Source organism: Diospyros lotus, chromosome 1 (assembly GCF_014633365.1).
Source record: "Diospyros lotus cultivar Yz01 chromosome 1, ASM1463336v1, whole genome shotgun sequence".
In the NCBI taxonomy this organism is placed as follows: Eukaryota; Viridiplantae; Streptophyta; class Magnoliopsida; order Ericales; family Ebenaceae; genus Diospyros; species Diospyros lotus.
Genome location: NC_068338.1, coordinates 10,622,594 through 10,642,573, shown reverse-complemented (window position 1 = coordinate 10,642,573; position 19,980 = coordinate 10,622,594). Strand labels below are relative to the sequence as shown.

Below are 19,980 nucleotides of genomic sequence, written 5' to 3'. Positions count from 1 at the left end.
CTTTGTATAGTGTGTTTCAAAACTTATCACCTGTTGGGATAAGTTTCATATTTGAGATTTAAGTGCATCAGAAACAGAATCATTCCCTTTTTCAATCCATATTTCAAATACAAGCATTCCACCAAAACAATTTTGCTCACAAATTGAAGGTTTTTAGAAAATCTGAAACAAAGTTATGACACCTACAAATGAGACGTAACATTATGCCAAAAAGTTATTATTGAAGTTTCGAAACAGTTAAACTGTATTAGCATTTTGTTAAAAAGTTGTGATTAAATGCTTTGAAACTTTGAATTTCCAAAAGCATTCTCCTTGAATGTTTCGAAACATGTTTCAAAACTTTTGTGTTTTCCAAGAAATGAGATGCATTTTGTCCAAATGTTTGGAAACAATGCAGAATGTGTTTTGAAACATTGTGAAAAGAGATATAGGAGTGAGGACCCAAGAGGGGGGGGGGGTGAATTGGGTGTTTCAAAATTTTTTCTGTTTGATGCAGATTTTATGCAAAAACTGTTTTATGCCTTTTTTTAGCTTTGAAAACAATGTTGTAAATGGAAATTGAAAGTGCTTGAAATGTGAAAATCACATGTAAGAAAGATAAAGTAGATAGCACTCAACCCCGCTTATTTCACTACCTTGGCTCCTCACCAAGGATTTTTAGAATCCACTAAGGATTTCATGTTTGGAGAGGTGACCTCTATAAAGGTAGCTTTTTAAAAGCTCATCCATAACCTTTGCAGTAGCTTTTTCAAGGCTAAGCTATAACCTTTATAGTAGTTTATGAGAGAAAAGTGTGGAGAAATGGCTCACAAGTAAAACAACTCTCAATGGAGTGTGGGGTAGAAGCTCACAAGATAAATACCCTCAAAAGAATATGAAACAAAGATCAAGAGGGATTTTAAGAGTACAATGGAGAGTATAAAGATAAGACAATAAAATTTTTTCACTCTCTTTCTCGGTATGAAGAACTTGAGAACAGTTGAACATCAAGAATGATGGCTTTCAACTTGACTATTTCTTTTTCTTTCTTATTCTTTTCAAGAGGATTTTTCCATTAGGCATGCTATGCTCAATTTTGTGCATGCCTGCCATGGGTATTTATGGGTTTAGCTTCTTCAATGCACTTGATGATTTATCCAAAGGATAAAAATATGTAACCTGCAAGATTATTCTATTTCTTTCCATTGCAATGGTTATAATATATCTTTGAAGTTCAAACATAGCTAACTTTCATGAAAGATTGTTCATACAACATTTAATGAAGAGTTGATTGTCTAGAACAAAAGACTGTGTGCATTTAATGCTGCCTGTAACGGCTATAATTTTGAATTTTCATATAGTATTAGCTGAGTAAAATATATGTTACTTGAGTGAGACACAAGGTTACTTGAGTGATCGTAGGAGTTAGTCAATTAAGCTTAGATATTACTTGACTACTGAGAATAATCTTATTCGATTAAGATTATCAGCTGCATTAGTCATTACTTGAGTAAAATATTTGTTACTCGATTACAAAATGATAATACTCGATTAAAAGCGTATCTTAGTCGATTAATATTTTAACTAAATGCAACTTCAAATCTATTACTCAATTAAACAATTTTGATACTAGACTAAAGAGTATCATTACTCGATTAACAATTTCTTTTAGTCGATTAATAATTTGAGTAAAGAGACTTGACATTTTGTCCAATAATTATTACTCGATTAAACTTTTTTGTTACTCAATTAAGTAAGATGTTACTCGATTAAGATTAACTTCTTAGTCGATTAAAAGTTTGAGCATAGAGACTTGTCATTTTGTCTCGTATTTATTACAATAACAACATATCAAGCCTTTATCCCACTATGTGGGGTCGGCTACATGAATTCTAGACTTCTATGTATTTCTGTCTTTTGTCATATCTTCATTTAGATCCATACACTTCATACCAAACTTTAATGTCTCTTCCAAAGTCTTCTTGGGTCTACCTCTACCTTTTTTTTTGACTAATTGTTCCATTTCATCAACTCTCATCACATGAGCGTCATTGGTCTCTTTCTTACATGACCAAACCATCTTAGTCTAGTCTCTCTCATCTTCTTCTCGATTGACACTACTCCTACCTTATTACGAATAACTTCATTTCTAATCTTATCCTTCCTTGTATGGCTGCACATCCATCTTAACATCCTCATCTCCGCTACACTCGTCTTTTGCTTATGCTGGTATTTGACTGCCCAACATTCTGAGCCATATAGCAAGATTGGTCTTATATCTGTCCTATAGAATTTTCTTTTCAGTTTTAATCGGATTTTACCATCACATAACACTCCCGATGCATTTCTCCATTTTAGCCAACCTGCCTTAATTCTATGTGCGACATCCTCGTGAATTTCTCCATCTTTTTGAATCACTGATCCCAAATATCGAAAATGGTCTTTTCTTTGTAAGATTTGGTCTTCCAATTTTATTATAACATCATCCACTCTTGCATTCTTACTAAATTTACATTCCATATATTCTGTTTTCTTTCTACTTAATTTAAATCCTTTAGATTCTAAATTGCTTCTCCACAACTCAAGCTTAGTGTTCACTCCTTCTTTTGTTTCATCCACCAACACTATGTCGTCTGCAAATAGCATACACCATGACACCTCTATCTGAATATCTTTAGTGAGTTCATCCATTACTAGAGCAAATAAGTATGGACTTAGTGCAGAACCTTGATGCAGTCCTATTGTAGTTGTAAACGGTTCAGTATCCCCTCCGCATGTTCTGACGCTTGTCTCTACACCGTGATACATGTCCTTAAGGGCTTGTATATAGGCTATTCTGACTCCTTTCTTCTCTAAAACCCTCCATAATACTTCTCTAGGGATCTTATCATAGGCCTTTTCTAGATCTATAAACACCATGTAGGTTCTTCTGATGATCCCGATACCTTTCCGTTAAGCGCCTCAGTAGGTATATAGTTTCTATTGTTGACCTACCAGGCATGAAACCAAACTGATTTTCCGAGACCTTTGTTTCTTTTCTGAGCCTCTGCTCTATTACTCTCTCCCAAAGTTTCATGGTATGACTCATTAGCTTAATTCCTCTGTAATTTTCACACTTTTGAACATCTCCTTTGTTCTTGTATATAGGAACCAAAGTACTCTTTCTCCACTCATCTGACATCTTTTTTGATTTAAGGATCGCGTTAAATAATTGCGTTAGCCAGGAGATGCCCTCTTCTCCCATGCATTTCCATGCTTCTATTGGTATATTATCTGGTCCCATTGCCTTATGATTTTTCATCTTTTTTAATGCTTGCCTTATTTTATTTGAACTTATGCGTCGATAAAATGTATAGCTCACGTTCCCTTCGGAGTTACTAAGATGTCCCAACCTAACTCTTGTGTCGCCACCATCATTGAATAATTTTGTGAAATACTCCTTCCATCTCTTCTTAATCGCTCCCTCATTCACTAATACATTTTGATTTTCATCTTTTATGCATTTCACTTGATTTAAATCCCGTGTTTTTCTTTCTCTTACTTTAGCTAATTTATATATATCCCTTTCTCCATCTTTTGTATCAAGTCATTTATATAGATTCTCATATGCTTTTGACCTTACTTCACTAACAGCTCTTTTTGCTGCCTTTTTTGCTTCTTTATAATTTTTTTGATTTTCTTCATTGTTGCATTGATATACAGCCTTATAGCAAGTTTTCTCATTTTTAATTTTCAATTGTACCTCTTATTCCACCACCAAGACTCCTTAAAGTTAGGGGCTCTACCATTTGTCTCTCCAATGACTACTTTTGTCGTGCTTCTCAGGACGTTAGCCACTTCTTTCCACATTTGGTTTGTCTGTCCTTCTCCATTCCATTCCCTTCTACCCCTTAATTTTTCTTTGAAGATTAGTTGTTTCTCCCCTTTTAAATCCCACCACCTGATTCTTGGATTTTGTTTTATGTGATTTTTTCTCTTCCAATTTCTTACTTGGATGTCAAGTACTAGAAGTCTATGTTGAGTAGTCAAACATTCTCCCGGTATCACCTTACAATCCCTACAATATAACCGATCCTCTTGTCTCATGAGGAAATAATCTATTTGGGTGCTTAATGTGATATTTTTATATGTAATTAAGTGTTCGTCCAGTTTTTTGAACCTAGTATTGGTTATGATGAGCCCATATGCCATAGCAAAATCTAGAATAGACTTACCCTCATTATTAATTTCCCCGAATCCAATACCCTCCATGTACCTCTCTATAGCCATTTTCGTCTCTACCCACGTGCCCATTTAAGTCACCTCCTATAATCACTTTCTCTCCTCTTGGTATCATTTGTATGAGTACCTCTAAGTCCTCCCAGAATTTTGCTTTTATCTCATCACCTAACCCCGCTTGTGGTACATATGTACTAAAGATATTCATAGTCATTCTTCCTAAACTAACCTTCACCATAATAATCCTATCCCCTATTCTCTTTACATCCACTATCTCATCTACTAAGCTTTTATCCATAATAATCCCCACTCCATTTTTCGCTCGATCATTTCCTGTGTACCATATTTTATATCCAGTTTCTGATAAAGTTTTTGCTTTTTTCCCTACCCATCTCGTCTCTTGAAGGCACATAATATTAATTTTTCTTCTAACCATCGCATCTACCACTTCCATAGCTTTGCCTGTTAATTTTCCTATGTTCCATGACCCAATCCATAATCTATGATTTTGTTTTTGGCCTTGACATTGAATTTGATTTTGTTTTTTATTTTTATTTTGATTTTGGTTTTGATTTTGATTTTGGACTAGCTTCTTTACCCACATCCGTCCAAGCAAATGCGGGAACCCTTGCTCATTTGTCACTACATCCGGGCGCCGATGCAGCGGCCCTCGCTCACTTGACACTACACAAGGGCAGTGTAGCGCGTCGCTATGAAGGGTTACGCCTACGCCCAAATGATTTTTCATAATTTGTCTAGAGTTCATGTTTTGGATCCGACTAAGTTTTACGTTGGCTGTCGGCTACCTAACACAACCCTCCTCATTTATCCGGGCTTGGGACCGACAGTGGATAACATCCCCAGGCGGAGTTTTTGTCTCGTATTTATTACTCGATTAAAATTTTTAGTTACTCGACAAAGGTAGATGTTACTCGATTAAAAATTACTTCTTAGTCAATTAAAAGTTTGAGTACAAAGACTTATCATTTTGACCAGGATTCATTACTCGATTACAATATATGTTACTCGACTAATATATCACGTAGTCGATTAACTCTTTGGTTACTCGATTAAAACTATTCCATTACTTATTCAAGTAATACAAGTGTATAATCGATTAATCCATATAATATTCTAGTCTTACTCAATTAAAAGAATAACTTAGTCGAATAAGTTCCTTGTTACTTGACTGAGATATTTCCTTACTTCATTAAACTTTAAACCTTAAAATATCTTACTCGATTAATAGTATTGAATACTCTAGTAATGTTTTAAAGTTAGTTAAAATTGACTTTCCCAAACATAATTGCTCGATTAATGTGAATTCTTACTCCAATAAAATGTATGTTAATTGATTAAGTTAGCCATATTACTCGCTTAACATCCTGATGATTTTTAATCTTAACAGCTTTGATTATTGATTTCAAAACTTGATTTCTTAACATTAAATACTCAATTGACAAGTTCCAAATCCTTCAAACACTTGAATGTTTTGCTTTTCAAGCAACAAGCACTTAATCTTTAAGTCCTTCAAGTGTTCTTCCAACATCATTAAATTTTAGTCTTAAGAAGCTTATGTATTTGATGCTTTCCCTTCTAAACATCAAATAGTCAATTTAAATGCTATGTTCCAGAACTCAAGTATCGTCACTTGAGTTTACATTCATTCACTCAAGGTCTTAATGTTTGTCACCTAAACATCAAGAATATACATGAAACATTTTTCCTTTAAACCTTGAGTAATGCTGTCTCCTAGAGTAATGTTTCTAATTTAAGCTTACTCTATGTGATACTCGATAAACACATGTTTGAAAAACTTAGAATATCATCTTAAGTTATTCGAGCATGTTCAAGTATACTTTAAGTATACTTAGTGTTGGGTGTGCAAACTAAAGTCCCACATTGGCTAGACATAGGGAGGATCAAGAACATATAAGTGTGGACAATATCTCCATTGGTATGAGATCTTTTGGGTAAAATCCAAAAGCAAATCCATGAGGGTTTAGGCCCAAAGTGGACAATATCATACCAATGTGGAGATTTGGGAGGTCTATAGTCCTAACAATGGTATCAAAGCCCAGGCCTCAGATTTAGCCAGGAGAATGTGTGGAGGAAATTCTCAGAATGCCATACAAAGGTGGTGGGCCCCAGTTAAGCTCACGATTGGATCCGTGGTTGGGATCTATTTAGAGCGGGCTCTTGAGGTAGGGGTACTTTGGAACTTCATGGATGTGTTGTTGGCCCATGGTGAAGATGAGTAATTAATCTCGATGGAGCAGACAGATGGATGATCGTTGGAGGGGAGGCCCATAAAAAAAATACCACAATGATGTGGTCTTTTGTTCAAGGGGCAGATTGTTGGGTGTGCAAACTAAAGTCCCACATTGGCTAGATATAGGGAGGATCAAGGACATATAAGTGTGGACAATATCTCCATTGGTATAAGGCTTTTTTGGTAAAATCCAAAAGCAAATCCATGAGGGCTTAGACCTAAAGTGGACAATATCATACCAATGTGGAGATTTGGGAGGTCCATAGTCCTAACACTCAGGATTTCACTTGTATGCTATGGACACTTAGTTTGATCCTCGAAATACCTAGAGTGACACATTAAGGTTAATCCTGGATTCTTATCATCAAAACATCTTAATGGAGAAAGTTCATTAAAGTTTTGCATTTAAATTCTCGTCATCAAAACATCCTCAAAATCAAACTTAACACATTGTAGTTTGTTTTGTAAATTTTGAAATGCTCAACACAAAAGACTTAGAAACCATCTAACAAGAATAATTTGAAACATGAATGTCAATAGATTTTCATACTTCAAAACAGTAGGCAAGTGATACTTCTAATTTATAAATTTTCAAAACAATTTTATGTGAAAGTTGTGTTACATGAGATCAAACAAGTACTACAAAGATACATATTACATGATGAGTAACACATTCATGCAACAATGCTCAATATGATACAGACAAAAGTGATCTTACCTTAGTCAGCAGAATGCTGAAGGGCTTAAGCTCCCCTTTATTTTCTCTCACCAGACTCCCTCTTCTCTCTCTGTCTATATATATATATATATATATCTACCTGTCTGTTAGCTTGCCAGCAAAGGAATGTTGAAAAATTCGTCCATCTACATTTCTAGCCCCTTTTTATGCTCAAGCTTAGCTCTTCTTGGGTAGATGGAGGGTCTCTCACACTCACTGGTGGCTGCCCTGAAGATGTACAGGAAAATCCATCATTAAAACTTGCATTACCACTGAAGCACACCTATTATAACCCCAATACTTCATCATTTCTCACTTCTTGCTTATCCTATGCAAGAGCTTTCTCTACCAACCCCTTTTCCTTCGCAATTCCATATCCACTCTCTCTTTGTTTCTCTTGGTCATATGGGTATGTGGATGACTATTGAATAAATTTTTCACCAAGGATTTGCCTCAAATAACCATTCTATCCTCTATAATGCTCCTATATCCATTCCCAAAGGACTTGGCACAACCTCTTAACCTCCAATGACCCTCTATATTCACTTAAGGCTGTTTCTTCCACTGCCAAAATTAGCTATGGCCATCTTACCAATGTTAACATTCTAAAATTTGGCAGAAAAATTATTAGTTCACTTTTGAAATCAACTTCAGATTGGTTCCCCAAATTTTCTTGATTATCAACATTTCAATCAACTGCTTTTTGTCCCTCAATTGACAGAATTCTTCCAGGTTCAAACACTTTCTTAGCTACCCAGGCTTCCATTGACCGTCTCTTCTAAGCAGTCAACTAAATGGGATCCTCCCTATCTTTTGTAAGATTTTGCCTGTTTTCAGCTGACTGAGCACCATCCCCCAATTGACTGAATTCACTTAGGCAAAAACTGGATTTTCCTTTCTGCCTTCTATCAGTCGGCAGGGTCCCCCAATCTAGTTGAATGATTCCCTTCTCCCTTTCACACCTCAGATATACTCACTCCTTTGATTGCTACCCTGGTTAATCAATCACATCAAAGCTTATGCTACTTTTCCGGACTAAAATTTATGGGTTGTTACATTTAGGTTTGTCACAACCCTAGGATATTAGAGGGGTAATACTGTAATTGGGCTGCATACTGTTGTAATTTAGTTAGATCATACTGTTGTAATTTGGTTAGATGCCTTGGCTGTTGCTGTGTTTGTTGAGCTTCAGTTACCATAACTGAAGATCAACCAGGTATGCCTATAAAAGGCTAGTGTAAGGGGACGGTGGGGGCATTCAGACAATTAAAGATTGAATCTTTCCCTCTTTCCTAATTTCTCTCTCATTCTCTCTCTCGATTCTCTTCCCAACTTTCTCTCTACTTCCAATTTCTCTTGAATGTTACCAAAATTACCACCGTCAGATCTGAGGATCTGACAAGGTTGAGCTTGGATTTTTCCTATTATATATTTCTTTCAGCAATAGATTTGTAATTAATGCCCATTGGAGTTAGTTCTATTGAATCAGTTTTGACCACGCATGTTTGCTATATATCAATCATGTGATGCACTAGAGTCTTTTGTGTTTATGACCAGGAGCCTGGGTTCTTTCATGTTAATGTTACTTTCATTTCATAACTAGTTGAGTGAACTAGATTTACTTCATTTTGTGCAAGTATCTCTCAAGTATATTTTGTTTGTAGGTAGTCATACCTCGAAGCCCAAGGCAAGCAAAGGGGTTGTTACTTTCATGCATTCGTGACCCTAACCCTGTTATCTTCTTTGAACCAAAGGTTAGTCTTCTACATTAATTTTTAAGTGTCACTTGATCAACCTTATTACATAAAAGTTTCAAACCTGTGATTAATCTGTCTTCACAGTGGCTTTATCGTTTGGCTGTTGAAGAGGTTCCTAAGCATGATTATGTGTTGCCTCTATCAGAGGCAGAGGTATGTTGATTTTAGCTCTTGATTGACAGTGAGTGCTATATCTGAGGAAATTGCATTACTCAAATTCAGGTGATTCGAGAAGGTTCTGACATCACACTGGTTGGGTGGGGAGCTCAGCTATCCATCATGGAACAGGCCTGTCTTGATGCTGAAAAGGTGAAAGTTTCTGTGCAGTTTCAATTAGCCTTACCCACATTGATTCTGGAATTAATGACCCCTCTCCCCTGCTGATGCACAAATTTTTTAATGGCGAGGTGCAAAACCCTTGTACGGTGGTATGCTTGTTTTGGGTTATAGGCACACATAATTGATGCTTCCATTTGCAGGATGGAATTTCTTGTGAACTAATAGACCTAAAAACTCTAATACCTTGGGACAAGGAAACAGTAGAGGCATCTGTTAGAAAGACTGGAAGGCTCCTTGTAAGAATTATGCTCAGTGCAGAATGTGCTTTCTAACACTTGGGGTTGCAACTCCTGTTGATACGTCTTGTTTCTTATTTGTAGATTAGTCATGAAGCTCCAATTACTGGTGGATTTGGTGCTGAAATTTCTGCCTCAATTGTTGAACGTTGCTTCTTAAGGGTAAATTGGCACGCTCCTTTTCTCAGTCATGGATACATTATTGGTTGTCATTGTTATTTTAGCTGTGATAGTATAATAATGTGGGACAGCCAGAAATTTGAGAAATATTTGAAGAAGAAGAGAAGAAGCTGGAGAAGGATTGGGGATTGAAAGATAGAAAGAGGGAGAATTCTCAGGAAAGGGATAATCAGAAAATTTGTATCCAATATCAATAAACAATAATCTGATTTTCTGATTACATCCTAAGCCTATTTATGGGCTAAAATCCAACTGAAAGGTAAATACCCTAACTAAAACTATCGCAACAAAAAGAAATAAAAATAAAAATTTAAAATCTATATAAATTAAAATAAACAAAACTAAATGTCTTATCAACATGTTCTCGTTGATTGAGTTTTCAAGGTATAGTAGTGTTCTGATACTACTAGCTGCAAGCCTACAACCATCATCTACCAAATTTCTATAGGAACATTCTAAGATTTACCCAACTTGGATTATAAGAAAACTTATTTTCTTATATTGCATACTTCGGAAGCGATTTTAATGGGAATATTACGACTTTAAGACACAAGTTTTATAGGATGACTATAAGACCAACTCTATTGAATGGCATAGCATGTTGGGAAGTTGAGCACCAATACATGCAAAAATATGAGTGTACTTGAAATGAAAATATTATTGATGGATGTCTTATCATACAAAAAAACACAGAATTAGAAATAAGATTATTTGTAATAAAGTTGAAATGGCATCTATTAAAACTGAAAATGTGCAAAACGCTAATAAGATGGTTTGGTTAAGCGAGAGGAAAACCAATAGATGTGTAGAAAATCATGTACAAGAAATAGAGAACAATTTTTCATTCATTATACATTTATTTATTTTCTAAGTGGTCAAGGTTGTTAAAATTGAGATTTTAAGTGGGATCGAAGAATGGTTTATAAAATCGAATCGTAAGCTCGGATTGTAAATTCGTAAGATTTTAAAGACAATTAAAAATACCCTTTAATGTATGTAAATATATATTTAGAATGACATAATTTTATAAAAAATTAATTAATATTGCTTAATAACATGATTATTACAATTTACAATCGTATTCTTTATTAATAAAATACATGTGTAACTATTTCAAAATAACATCATCTATTGATTTCAAAAATACTAAATAATATGAAATTTCTAAATATTAAGTCCATTTGTTATCATTCATCTATAATAAAAATTTCAAATATTAATTTATATATAATGTAAATTTCAAAGTTTACCGAGTTTACCAACCGAGTTTATGAGTTTATCACTGAGTTTATAGTATTGAATCGCGAGTCAACTCTGATTCTATGAAAATCCGAGTTTATAAGCAAGTTAACTCGTTTAAAACTACATGACTCATAAACTTGTATGAGTTGACTCGCGAGTTTGACAACAATGTAAGTGGTAGTTTTTTTTATGTATAACTGCCACCATATGAGCAATTACCATTTGTGTATAAATTTGTCCAATCCAAATAATAAAGTAAGGATTTTTCTGTCTAAAATCAGCATGGTATTAGAGCATTTTTTATTAGAAAATTCCTCCATCATACCAATGGCGTCCTTCACACGACAACCTCTTCTTCTTCCACTCAAGTACTTGCTGTCTCGAGTTCTAATGGACATTCGATTATGATGTTCATAAGCGGCAGAGGAAAAAATGATATCTTAATGGTGAAGCCCCTAAATCAAATTCAACAAATTCGAAGGACAAGACATGGAAAGCAGAAAACAATATGGTAATGTCATGGCTTGTCAATTCCATGACTAATGAAGTTGGAGTAAATTTCATTCTCTATAAGATGACGCAAGAGAATGCCACAAAGGAGAAGTATTTCGACCCTAAACACACATTAAATCGGAGTAAATTTCATCCTCTATGAGACGGCATAAGAAATTTGGGATGCCACAAAGGAGAAGTATTCCAATACTAAAGACACACTGGAGGCGTTGTCAAGTAGATCTCTCAAACACCCAATATTTTAGTTGTCTAACTAATGTATTGGCAGCAACTCGACATGTTCAAAGTGACCTAAATAGACAATCACTTTATAAAAAGAAAAATTAAAGGTGGATTTTCTACATACCAAAGATCTATCAAAGATTACCTACCGAAAACTCAATTCGAAGATGTAAAGATCCAAGCTAGGTTACCTTAATATTTATAACCCAGCTTGAGGGGCATGCAGAAAACCGTGTATAAGAAATAAAGACAGTTAGGTAGCTAGCCAAACTATAGGGACTGTTTTCATTCATTATGTATTTTTTTATTTTCTAAGTGATAGTTTTTTCTATGTGTAACTACCACCATGTGAGCAGTTACCATTTGTGTATAAATTTGTCTGATCCAAATAACAAAGTGAGGAGTTTTTATGTCTAAAATCAACAAGATGCAACTAATCAATGGAATGGAAAAAGGTTGTAGCAAAAACAGTAGAAGACTTAAAAACTTTGTGCAGAACTATTAAAAGAGACGTGGGAATGGCCTTGCAAAGATGTGATCATATCATATAGCCCACCAACCTAGGTGAATCAAGGCTTGGTTTGCTGTTTTTGTTTTATGTACTTGGGAACTAATAAGAGGGCCTACATTTCTAGCAACTTTAAGAAGCATGGCTACATCTAGAAATCTGTGATATTGTACACTGACACTCATTGGACAATCTAAATATATGTCAGTTCGTCACTTGTCAAATGGTGGCCTATTATTTTAATTTCTTTTTCCTACTGAACACTTGAGGACACTTTTGTCCATTGTGGGAATGTGTGTCCAAAACTTAAAAAAAAATCCTATTTAGACTAGAAACTTAAGAAATAATTTGAAAATCAACCATAAAATAAAAATAATGCAGATTTACATTTACTACTCCTCCCTTATCAATAATTTCCACTCTTGCTTATTTCTTAATATATACAATGTGAATTATTTATGTATTTATTTACATATAAGGTATAGAATTTATTATTTGATATGTTGTCATGTTATGCCCCAATTCTGAGAATTATGGTGTTATGCCTGTTTAACATGTCTGTATTTGTGTATGTGCTTGTTAGCTGAGGAACCAGCTCCATAGGATGAACTCCTATATACTAGTTTGAGGCAAAAATAAATAGAAACATTGTTCCAACAAAGGTTAAGACCTTTTATGTTTTCTAATATAATGTGATCAGTTTCTTTATGATTGTACCTGAATTTTAATACAATTTATCTGCTCCTATGTGGCTTCTTGTTGAGATTTGTGATATTTTTCTTTAATTAAAGTTGGTTTAATTTTCTGTTTTTTCATTTATGTCTCCATTATTATATTTTCTATTATATTTTCCATTTGTTTTTGAAGTTTGGCATTCATTTTTGGAATGCAAAACATCCTACATTTAAAGTTTTATTTATAGCTTTTTAGTTTTATTTGGTTAATGCTATATATTCAAGTCCTATATAAATAGGACTTCATTTCTATCCTTTGTTATAATGTGAGATTTAATGCAAGCTTTCATTTCAATTAGAAGAAGTTATCTTTCTTCAAGTACTGGTTTTCTTCTTTTATTATTTTTATATTTTAACAGTGGTATCAGAGCTTAAAGGGCTGTGATTTTGTTTGAGAGGAGAATTCTAGTTTTATACTTTACAGTAAGGGTGTCAATGGTTCGAATTGGTGCGGTTCTATAAGAATCCAGTAACCGAACCATTTTTAACGGTTCTGAAAAAATAAGAACCGTAGTCGAACCATTAAATATATAAAACCAAACCATGACCAATCCGTCGCATCGGACCAGTTTCGGTTCTATCCAATTAACATTTAGCTTCTAAATATTTTCGCAAAATATAAAATTAGAAACAAATTTGTTAATTAAAATAAACCCATAACTTCATTAATGCTTCAAATCTTGAAGTAAAAGTAGAACAAAATAATTCATAAACTACTTCATCAAATGAGATTACATCGACTATTTAGTATAACAATAACGCATAAAAGTCTAGAAATAAAAAAGTTCATGAATAATAATAACCAACTTCAAAAAGGAAATAAATAAAAACTAGAAGATTAAAATTGCAAGTAATAATATATTTATGCTTATGTATATATATACCCAAAAAATTATATTATATATACAAGTATAATATCGGTTCCAGTTCGGTTCAAACCACGGTTTGAAAAGAAAAACCAGTAACCAAACCAAATATATCGGTTCTTAATTTTTTAGAATTAGAACCTAACTGTTGAACCATAAAACTAATCCAAAAGGCACGGTTCGATTCGGTTTGGTCCGGTTCACCGGTTTTCGGATAGTTTTTGACACCCCTACTTTACAACATGTCTTCTAATTTTGGTGTTTCCACTCCTCCACAATTTAATGGTGACAACTACCAATTTTGGGTTGTTAAAATGCAATACTATCTCAAAGCACTTGGCCTTTGGGAATCTATTTTGAATGATGCTGATCCTCCACCATTGGGAGCAAATCCAACCTTGAATCAAATAAGACAGTATGAGGAGGAGAAGTAAAAGAAGCCCAAGGCTTTATCTTGTATTCATGTTGCTTTATCAGATCCCATTTTTGCAAGGATTATTGATTGTGACACGGCCAAGAAAGCTTGGGATAAGTTGAAAGAGGAGTTTGAAGGAAGCACAAGGGTGAAGGCTATTAAATTAATAACTCTCAAAAGAGAATTTGAGATGCTGAAGATGAAGGATTCAGACACTATGATGGAGTACACTACCAAAGTGATGACTATTGTGAACCAAATCAGATTAGCTGGTGAAGATTTTCCAGATCAAAGGGTTGTGGAAAAAATAATGGTAAATGTCCCTGACAAATTTGAGTCGAAGATCTCAGCCATAGAGGAGTCTTGTGACTTGACTACTCTCTTTATAGCTGAGTTAATTAGTAAATTACAAGCCCAAGAGTAAAGGGATGCAATCCGTAATGAGGAACATGTTGAAGGTGCCTTTAATGCCAAATTTAAAGGCAAGAAACCTGTTGCAAGGGATGATAGAAAGGCAACTGAAGATCAGGGGAGCAAAGGAAAAAAAAGGAGTATCAAGGAGGGGAAAATTTCCTCCTTGCCGTTTCTGCAAAAAGACCAATCATGCTGAGAAAAATTACTAGTACAAAAACAAGCAAGTCTACCATTGTGATTATTGTGATAAGAATGGTCATACTGAAAAGTTTTGTCGTGCCAAGCAAAACCAATCATCCCAACAGCCCCCACAACAAGCTAATCGTGCAGATTATCAAAAGCAAGAAACATCTTTCTTGTTTATGGCTTCTCATGTTGTTGAAACATATATAAACTCATGGCTTATTGACAGCGGCTACACCACCCACATGGCTAAAAATATCAGTCTTTTTAGCCAGATTGACAAATCTATAAGGACAAAGGTGGTCCTTGGACATGGAGAGACGGTACTAGCTTAAGGTAAAGGTAATGTCATCATGCATACTAAGCAAGGTGAAAAGAAAATCTCTAATGTTTTATTTGTTCCAGGATTATCTCAAAACTTGCTTAGTATTGCTCAGTTGATGCATAGCAAATTTTCTGTGTTTTTCAAAGATCGTGTTTGTACTATTTATGACCCACAAGGAGTGGAGATAGCAAGGGTCAATATGGTTGACAATGTATTCTTTTTGAATGGTGAGAAACTCTCCAATCCTACAATTTTTAGAAGTTTGGTTGGAAGTTTGCTATATTTGACAGTATCCAGGCCGGATTTAATGTTTGGTGCAAGTATGCTCTCAAGATATATGAATTCTCCTAGTGAAGTTCATTTTGGTATTGCTAAAAGGGTGCTTAGATACTTAAAGGGTACTCTTGATTTTGGAATTTGGTTTGAGTCCATTGGTGACTTGAAATTGATTGGATATGCTAAAAGTGATTGGGCCGGTTGTGTTGATGATTCTAAAAGCACTTCTAGTTATATTTTTTCTCTTGGCACTGGGGTTTTTTCTTGGAACTCAAAGAAACAAGAAGTTGTGGCTCAATCCACCGTTGAAGCTGAATGTATTTCATCAGCAAGTGCTTCAAATCAAGCAATATGGCTTCGCAAATTGCTTGGTGATTTAGGATATGAACAAAAGGAGCCCGCGGAATTGTTTTGTGATAACAAATCTACTATTGCTATCGCCTCCAATCCAGTACAACATGGTAAAACAAAACACATTAAAGTCAAGTTTCATTTGTTGAGGGAAGCAGAGAAAGAAGGCGAGATCAAGCTCACTCATTGCAATTCAGAATTTCAGCTTGCTGACATCCTCACAAAAGCTTTACCTTGTGGTCAATTTGAATTTTTATGCTACAAGTTAGAAATCTCAAGGAGGAGTGTTGAGATTTGTGATATTTTTCTTTAATTAAAGTTGGTTTAATTTTCTGTTTTTTCATTTATGTCTCCATTGTTATATTTTCTATTATATTTTCCATTTGTAACTGAAGTTTGGCATTCATTTTTGGAATGCAAAACATCCTGCATTTAAAGTTTTATTTATAGCTTTTCAGTTTTATTTGGTTAATGCTATGTATTCAAGTCTTATATAAATAGGACTTCATTTCTATCCTTTGTTATAGTGTGAGCTTTAATGCAAGCTTTCATTTCAATAAGAAGAAATTAGCTTTCTTCAAGTACTGGTTTTCTTCTTCTATTATTTTTATATTTTAACACTTCTTTTGAAAGGGCTTTTCTTCATCAGTGGAAATTTATCTAGAAAGTGAGGTAAAGATGAATCCAAACATAAAAGAGCTGGTCAAACTTTTGAGCATTCATATTCTCCTTCGCGATTGGCACAACTAAAGCAACCATGAGGATTTGCTTAGCTCCTTTTCGACACCTATTTTTTTTTTTTATAGTTTTTTTTTCAAAATTTATGACAAAAAACAGAAATACATGAAAGTTTAGAATTCATGTAGCCGACCCCACATAATAGGATAAAGGCTAGATATGTTGTTGTTATTGTTTAGTTTTTTTCAAAATTTAAGATACAAGGCAAACTGGGTTTTCTATCTCTTTTCTCTGGAGATCCTCAAATATGACTCAACTATTTGCATGACTTGACCATTCATTATCTTTTCTTAGGTTTTGTTCTTACCATAAGGAGATGCACACTTTCTAAGAGTTTAAGGGCAGGCTGAGGGGTCAAGGCCTTAGATACAGAGGTTTTGAAGTAAAGGTGACCCGAAAATGAAGTAAGAAATAGATTTAATCCCGAAGTTAGTGAGGACTAATCTCAATAACTTTTCCTTCAGGTTTCTTTACTCTTAAAGATGATTACCCATGTTTAAGACACTATTCTTTGAAAATTTTCTGGATTCCCATTTGATCTTATCAAATTTCATTATTTGAAGGAAAAAATAGTTTATTACAATTCCTAAAGAGTGTTCCTCTATATTGGTGAATGCTTGCATCTTGGTGGAACGAGATTGACAGTTGTGGTTGTGGAAGCAGGCCCTTTTGTTTTAACTGTAATTTGGCTTCAGTTTTTGGTAGGAAGAACCTTAAGAGTGTTGCCAGAGATTTGAATGGCACAAAAGAAAGCTTGAAGATTGCGAGACCAAAATCCAACATAAAAATGTAGTTGTGGCATATGAACTTTGTATATACCTTAAATGCTTGGATTGCGTTGGCTCTTACTTTAAATCCCACTGGTTGCCTTGAGACCATTTTCTGTTTTTTGTCTAATTAGATGATTTCCTTTTCCCTATTTTTAATGGGGTTCTGCAGTTAGAAGCTCCGGTGGCTAGAGTTTGCGGCCTGGACACACCTTTTCCTCTAGTTTTTGAGCCTTTCTACATGCCCACCAAGAACAAGGTTAGTGTAGTGCCTTTTCTTTTTCGTTTTTCACTATACATAATAAGATGGAAAATTTAGGCTGAAACGGTGGTGCTGTGTGTTGTTTGCAAGTGCAAAACCATCACATTCAGCCCACCATTTCGATTTAAAAATTTCCGGAACGCATTTTTTTAACACTTGAGAGACACTTTAATATTAATTTATTATATTATGTCATCAATCAATATATGAAGTGTCATCTCAAGTGTTAGATCAAATGTGCAAGTAGCATTTCCATATAATATATATATACATATATATATATGCGCTCTATGTTAATGTCACCAACAATTGGCTTCTTGAATGGGTTGGGTGCAGATATTGGATGGCATCAAATCCACTGTCAATTATTAGTTACTCAGCAACCCCGATCGCAATGTCATTATGCTCTTTTGTGTCTAGTTTTAGTTAAAGGTATCCATCCATCCTATTACGCAGAAATTAAAAACATAAATTCCGAACTGCTTTTGTTGCTAATTTCATCCTTTTTGTTCTGTATGATACTTCATCCATCCTTGTACTATTATCTCTGAACAAATTATTCTTAATTGTAATAAAAACATATTTCATTGTCCTTATCAACTATACTATTAGAAGCGGTTCTAGTTAGTTATACCAGTTTCTTGCTCTAGTATTATTATTATTTGATTATTATAATTCATGTATTATGTTGGTTTTATTTATATCATACTATAACGTTAATAATTGATACGTTCTATTAAAAGTATAATATTACTCCCTATGGCAGTAAATAGGTAACACAATATCATTTCAAAAGTATTATTTCTAGAATTAGTCAATGTTAATTTTACTTGTATTAATATTGTTATTGTCAAAATATAACAATAAATTTGTAACGTGCAAAAAGTGATCTTGATAGTCTTGTGCGATTATGATCAGGAGATCTAAGAGTCTCGTTGCAATGATCAGGAGCCCTAGTGAATGGGTGGCTTGTTGATGATCGAGTGCCCTAAAATGATCGAGTGTCCTCCAATGATAGAGTGGTCCTAGGTGACCAAGAGATCCTGAATGACTGACAGGCTTGCCTAAATGATCAAACGGTTAAGTGCGTGAGAGGATGTCCCTGTGCAAATCCTCCGAATTCTTAAATTAGTCGTTGAGTGATGGAGCACAAAAATAGAGCCTAAGTATAAGAGTTCCTGAGAAAAGAGGCGGTCCTCCTATTTATAAAGGAGAGAAAGGGGGACACGTGGCAGTCATCTCACGTTTTTAGGATGGAATATTCTTAACATATTATGTGAAATCTTAGCAAATTCTATAGAATCTTGAAATATTCTTGTGGGTCCTCAAGAGGGTCTTGGAAAGAGGCTATCGGGTTCGATTTGCTGAATGCCTCGGAAGGGTCTTTTGGCTACAAGAGACACTCCCAAGGGTGATGGATAGCATGGTTGAACTTGGGAAGCGATGTGATCATGGAGATGCCGCAACCTGGTTTGGTGAGACATGACCGAATGGGCACTTGGTCATGGCCGAGTTACTTAGCCTTGTCCTCTCTTTGTATTAAATTGATCTGATCAATAGTACTTTGCTTTGTTCATCACTTAATGGGCCGTTGTTTTTCGCACTATTCTTCTTGACCAAGTGGCCACTCCGTATTCGACCATTACTTTGTTTTCTCTTGCAACTTTCTCAATTAATTTGGCTTTTTGCTCTTGGTTTGTGGATTTCGGTCCATTTAGATATGTACTTGACCCTGATACCCACTCATAGATTTTAACTCGAATCTTCCACTTGGGCCTGTCCATATCTAAATTGTATGTTGTTTGTAGGGTATATCAATTGCTCCCTACTCTTTTGATTGGGAGTCCCGGGCAAAGTAGTATCTTGCCTCACAAATCTTGCACATGCCTTCATTTCACTTCTTTCTCTTGAAACTCTTCTCCAAGTGAGTGATTTTTGAGTCTCTAGATCATTTTCAGCTCCCAGGATCACTCATTCACTTTTGCATTTCAAACTCCCATAAGTGCTAATGGCTCTAGGATGATGAGGCAGGTGTCTTGAAAAACGTACATGGTGCTAAAGCTTCTACTTTTGTAGCAAAAATCTCAATGTTCAGTCTTCCATCCCTGAGAGCACAAACATGACTCCTTCGTGTGCTCCCTGTTCCTTAGGGGGTGAGGCCCTTCTTTTCCTTGACTCTGGTAATGTTTGCTAATGACTCAATGCTTCACAAGAAAAATCTTCAAATTCGTTTAAGAGTGTTAGACACAGACTCGATGACTAGGCCCAGTGTTAGCTGATATACACATCTATATTTCGCCGAGACGAGTGGGAACTTTCTTCGAATTGTGGATGTTTGTGATGATTGATGTTCCATTTCTCTATTGTTGGGTTACATACGGGACGACGAATGTGACGCCTCATCGTTATCGAGCTTATTGCGGGATAACAAATATTATGCATTCGGTCACCAGGCGAGGCGATGT

At 35.0% G+C, this 19,980-nt stretch overlaps 1 protein-coding gene across 2 annotated transcripts in view; it reads left to right on the top strand.

Moving 5' to 3' along the window:
• The window catches only part of LOC127805547 (2-oxoisovalerate dehydrogenase subunit beta 1, mitochondrial), a 47,021-nt gene extending 28,906 nt beyond the window's left edge, over positions 1-18,115 (top strand). For both annotated transcript variants that reach the window (XM_052342303.1, XM_052342305.1), the window contains 7 exons: positions 8,852-8,941; positions 9,029-9,097; positions 9,167-9,253; positions 9,424-9,519; positions 9,604-9,681; positions 17,426-17,512; positions 17,852-18,115. In XM_052342303.1, coding sequence (XP_052198263.1) covers positions 8,852-8,941; positions 9,029-9,097; positions 9,167-9,253; positions 9,424-9,519; positions 9,604-9,681; positions 17,426-17,512; positions 17,852-17,887 — 543 coding nt within the window. In that variant the 3' untranslated portion in view covers positions 17,888-18,115. The remainder of the gene's footprint in view (positions 1-8,851; positions 8,942-9,028; positions 9,098-9,166; positions 9,254-9,423; positions 9,520-9,603; positions 9,682-17,425; positions 17,513-17,851) is intronic.
• Positions 18,116-19,980: the final 1,865 nt, after the last annotated feature.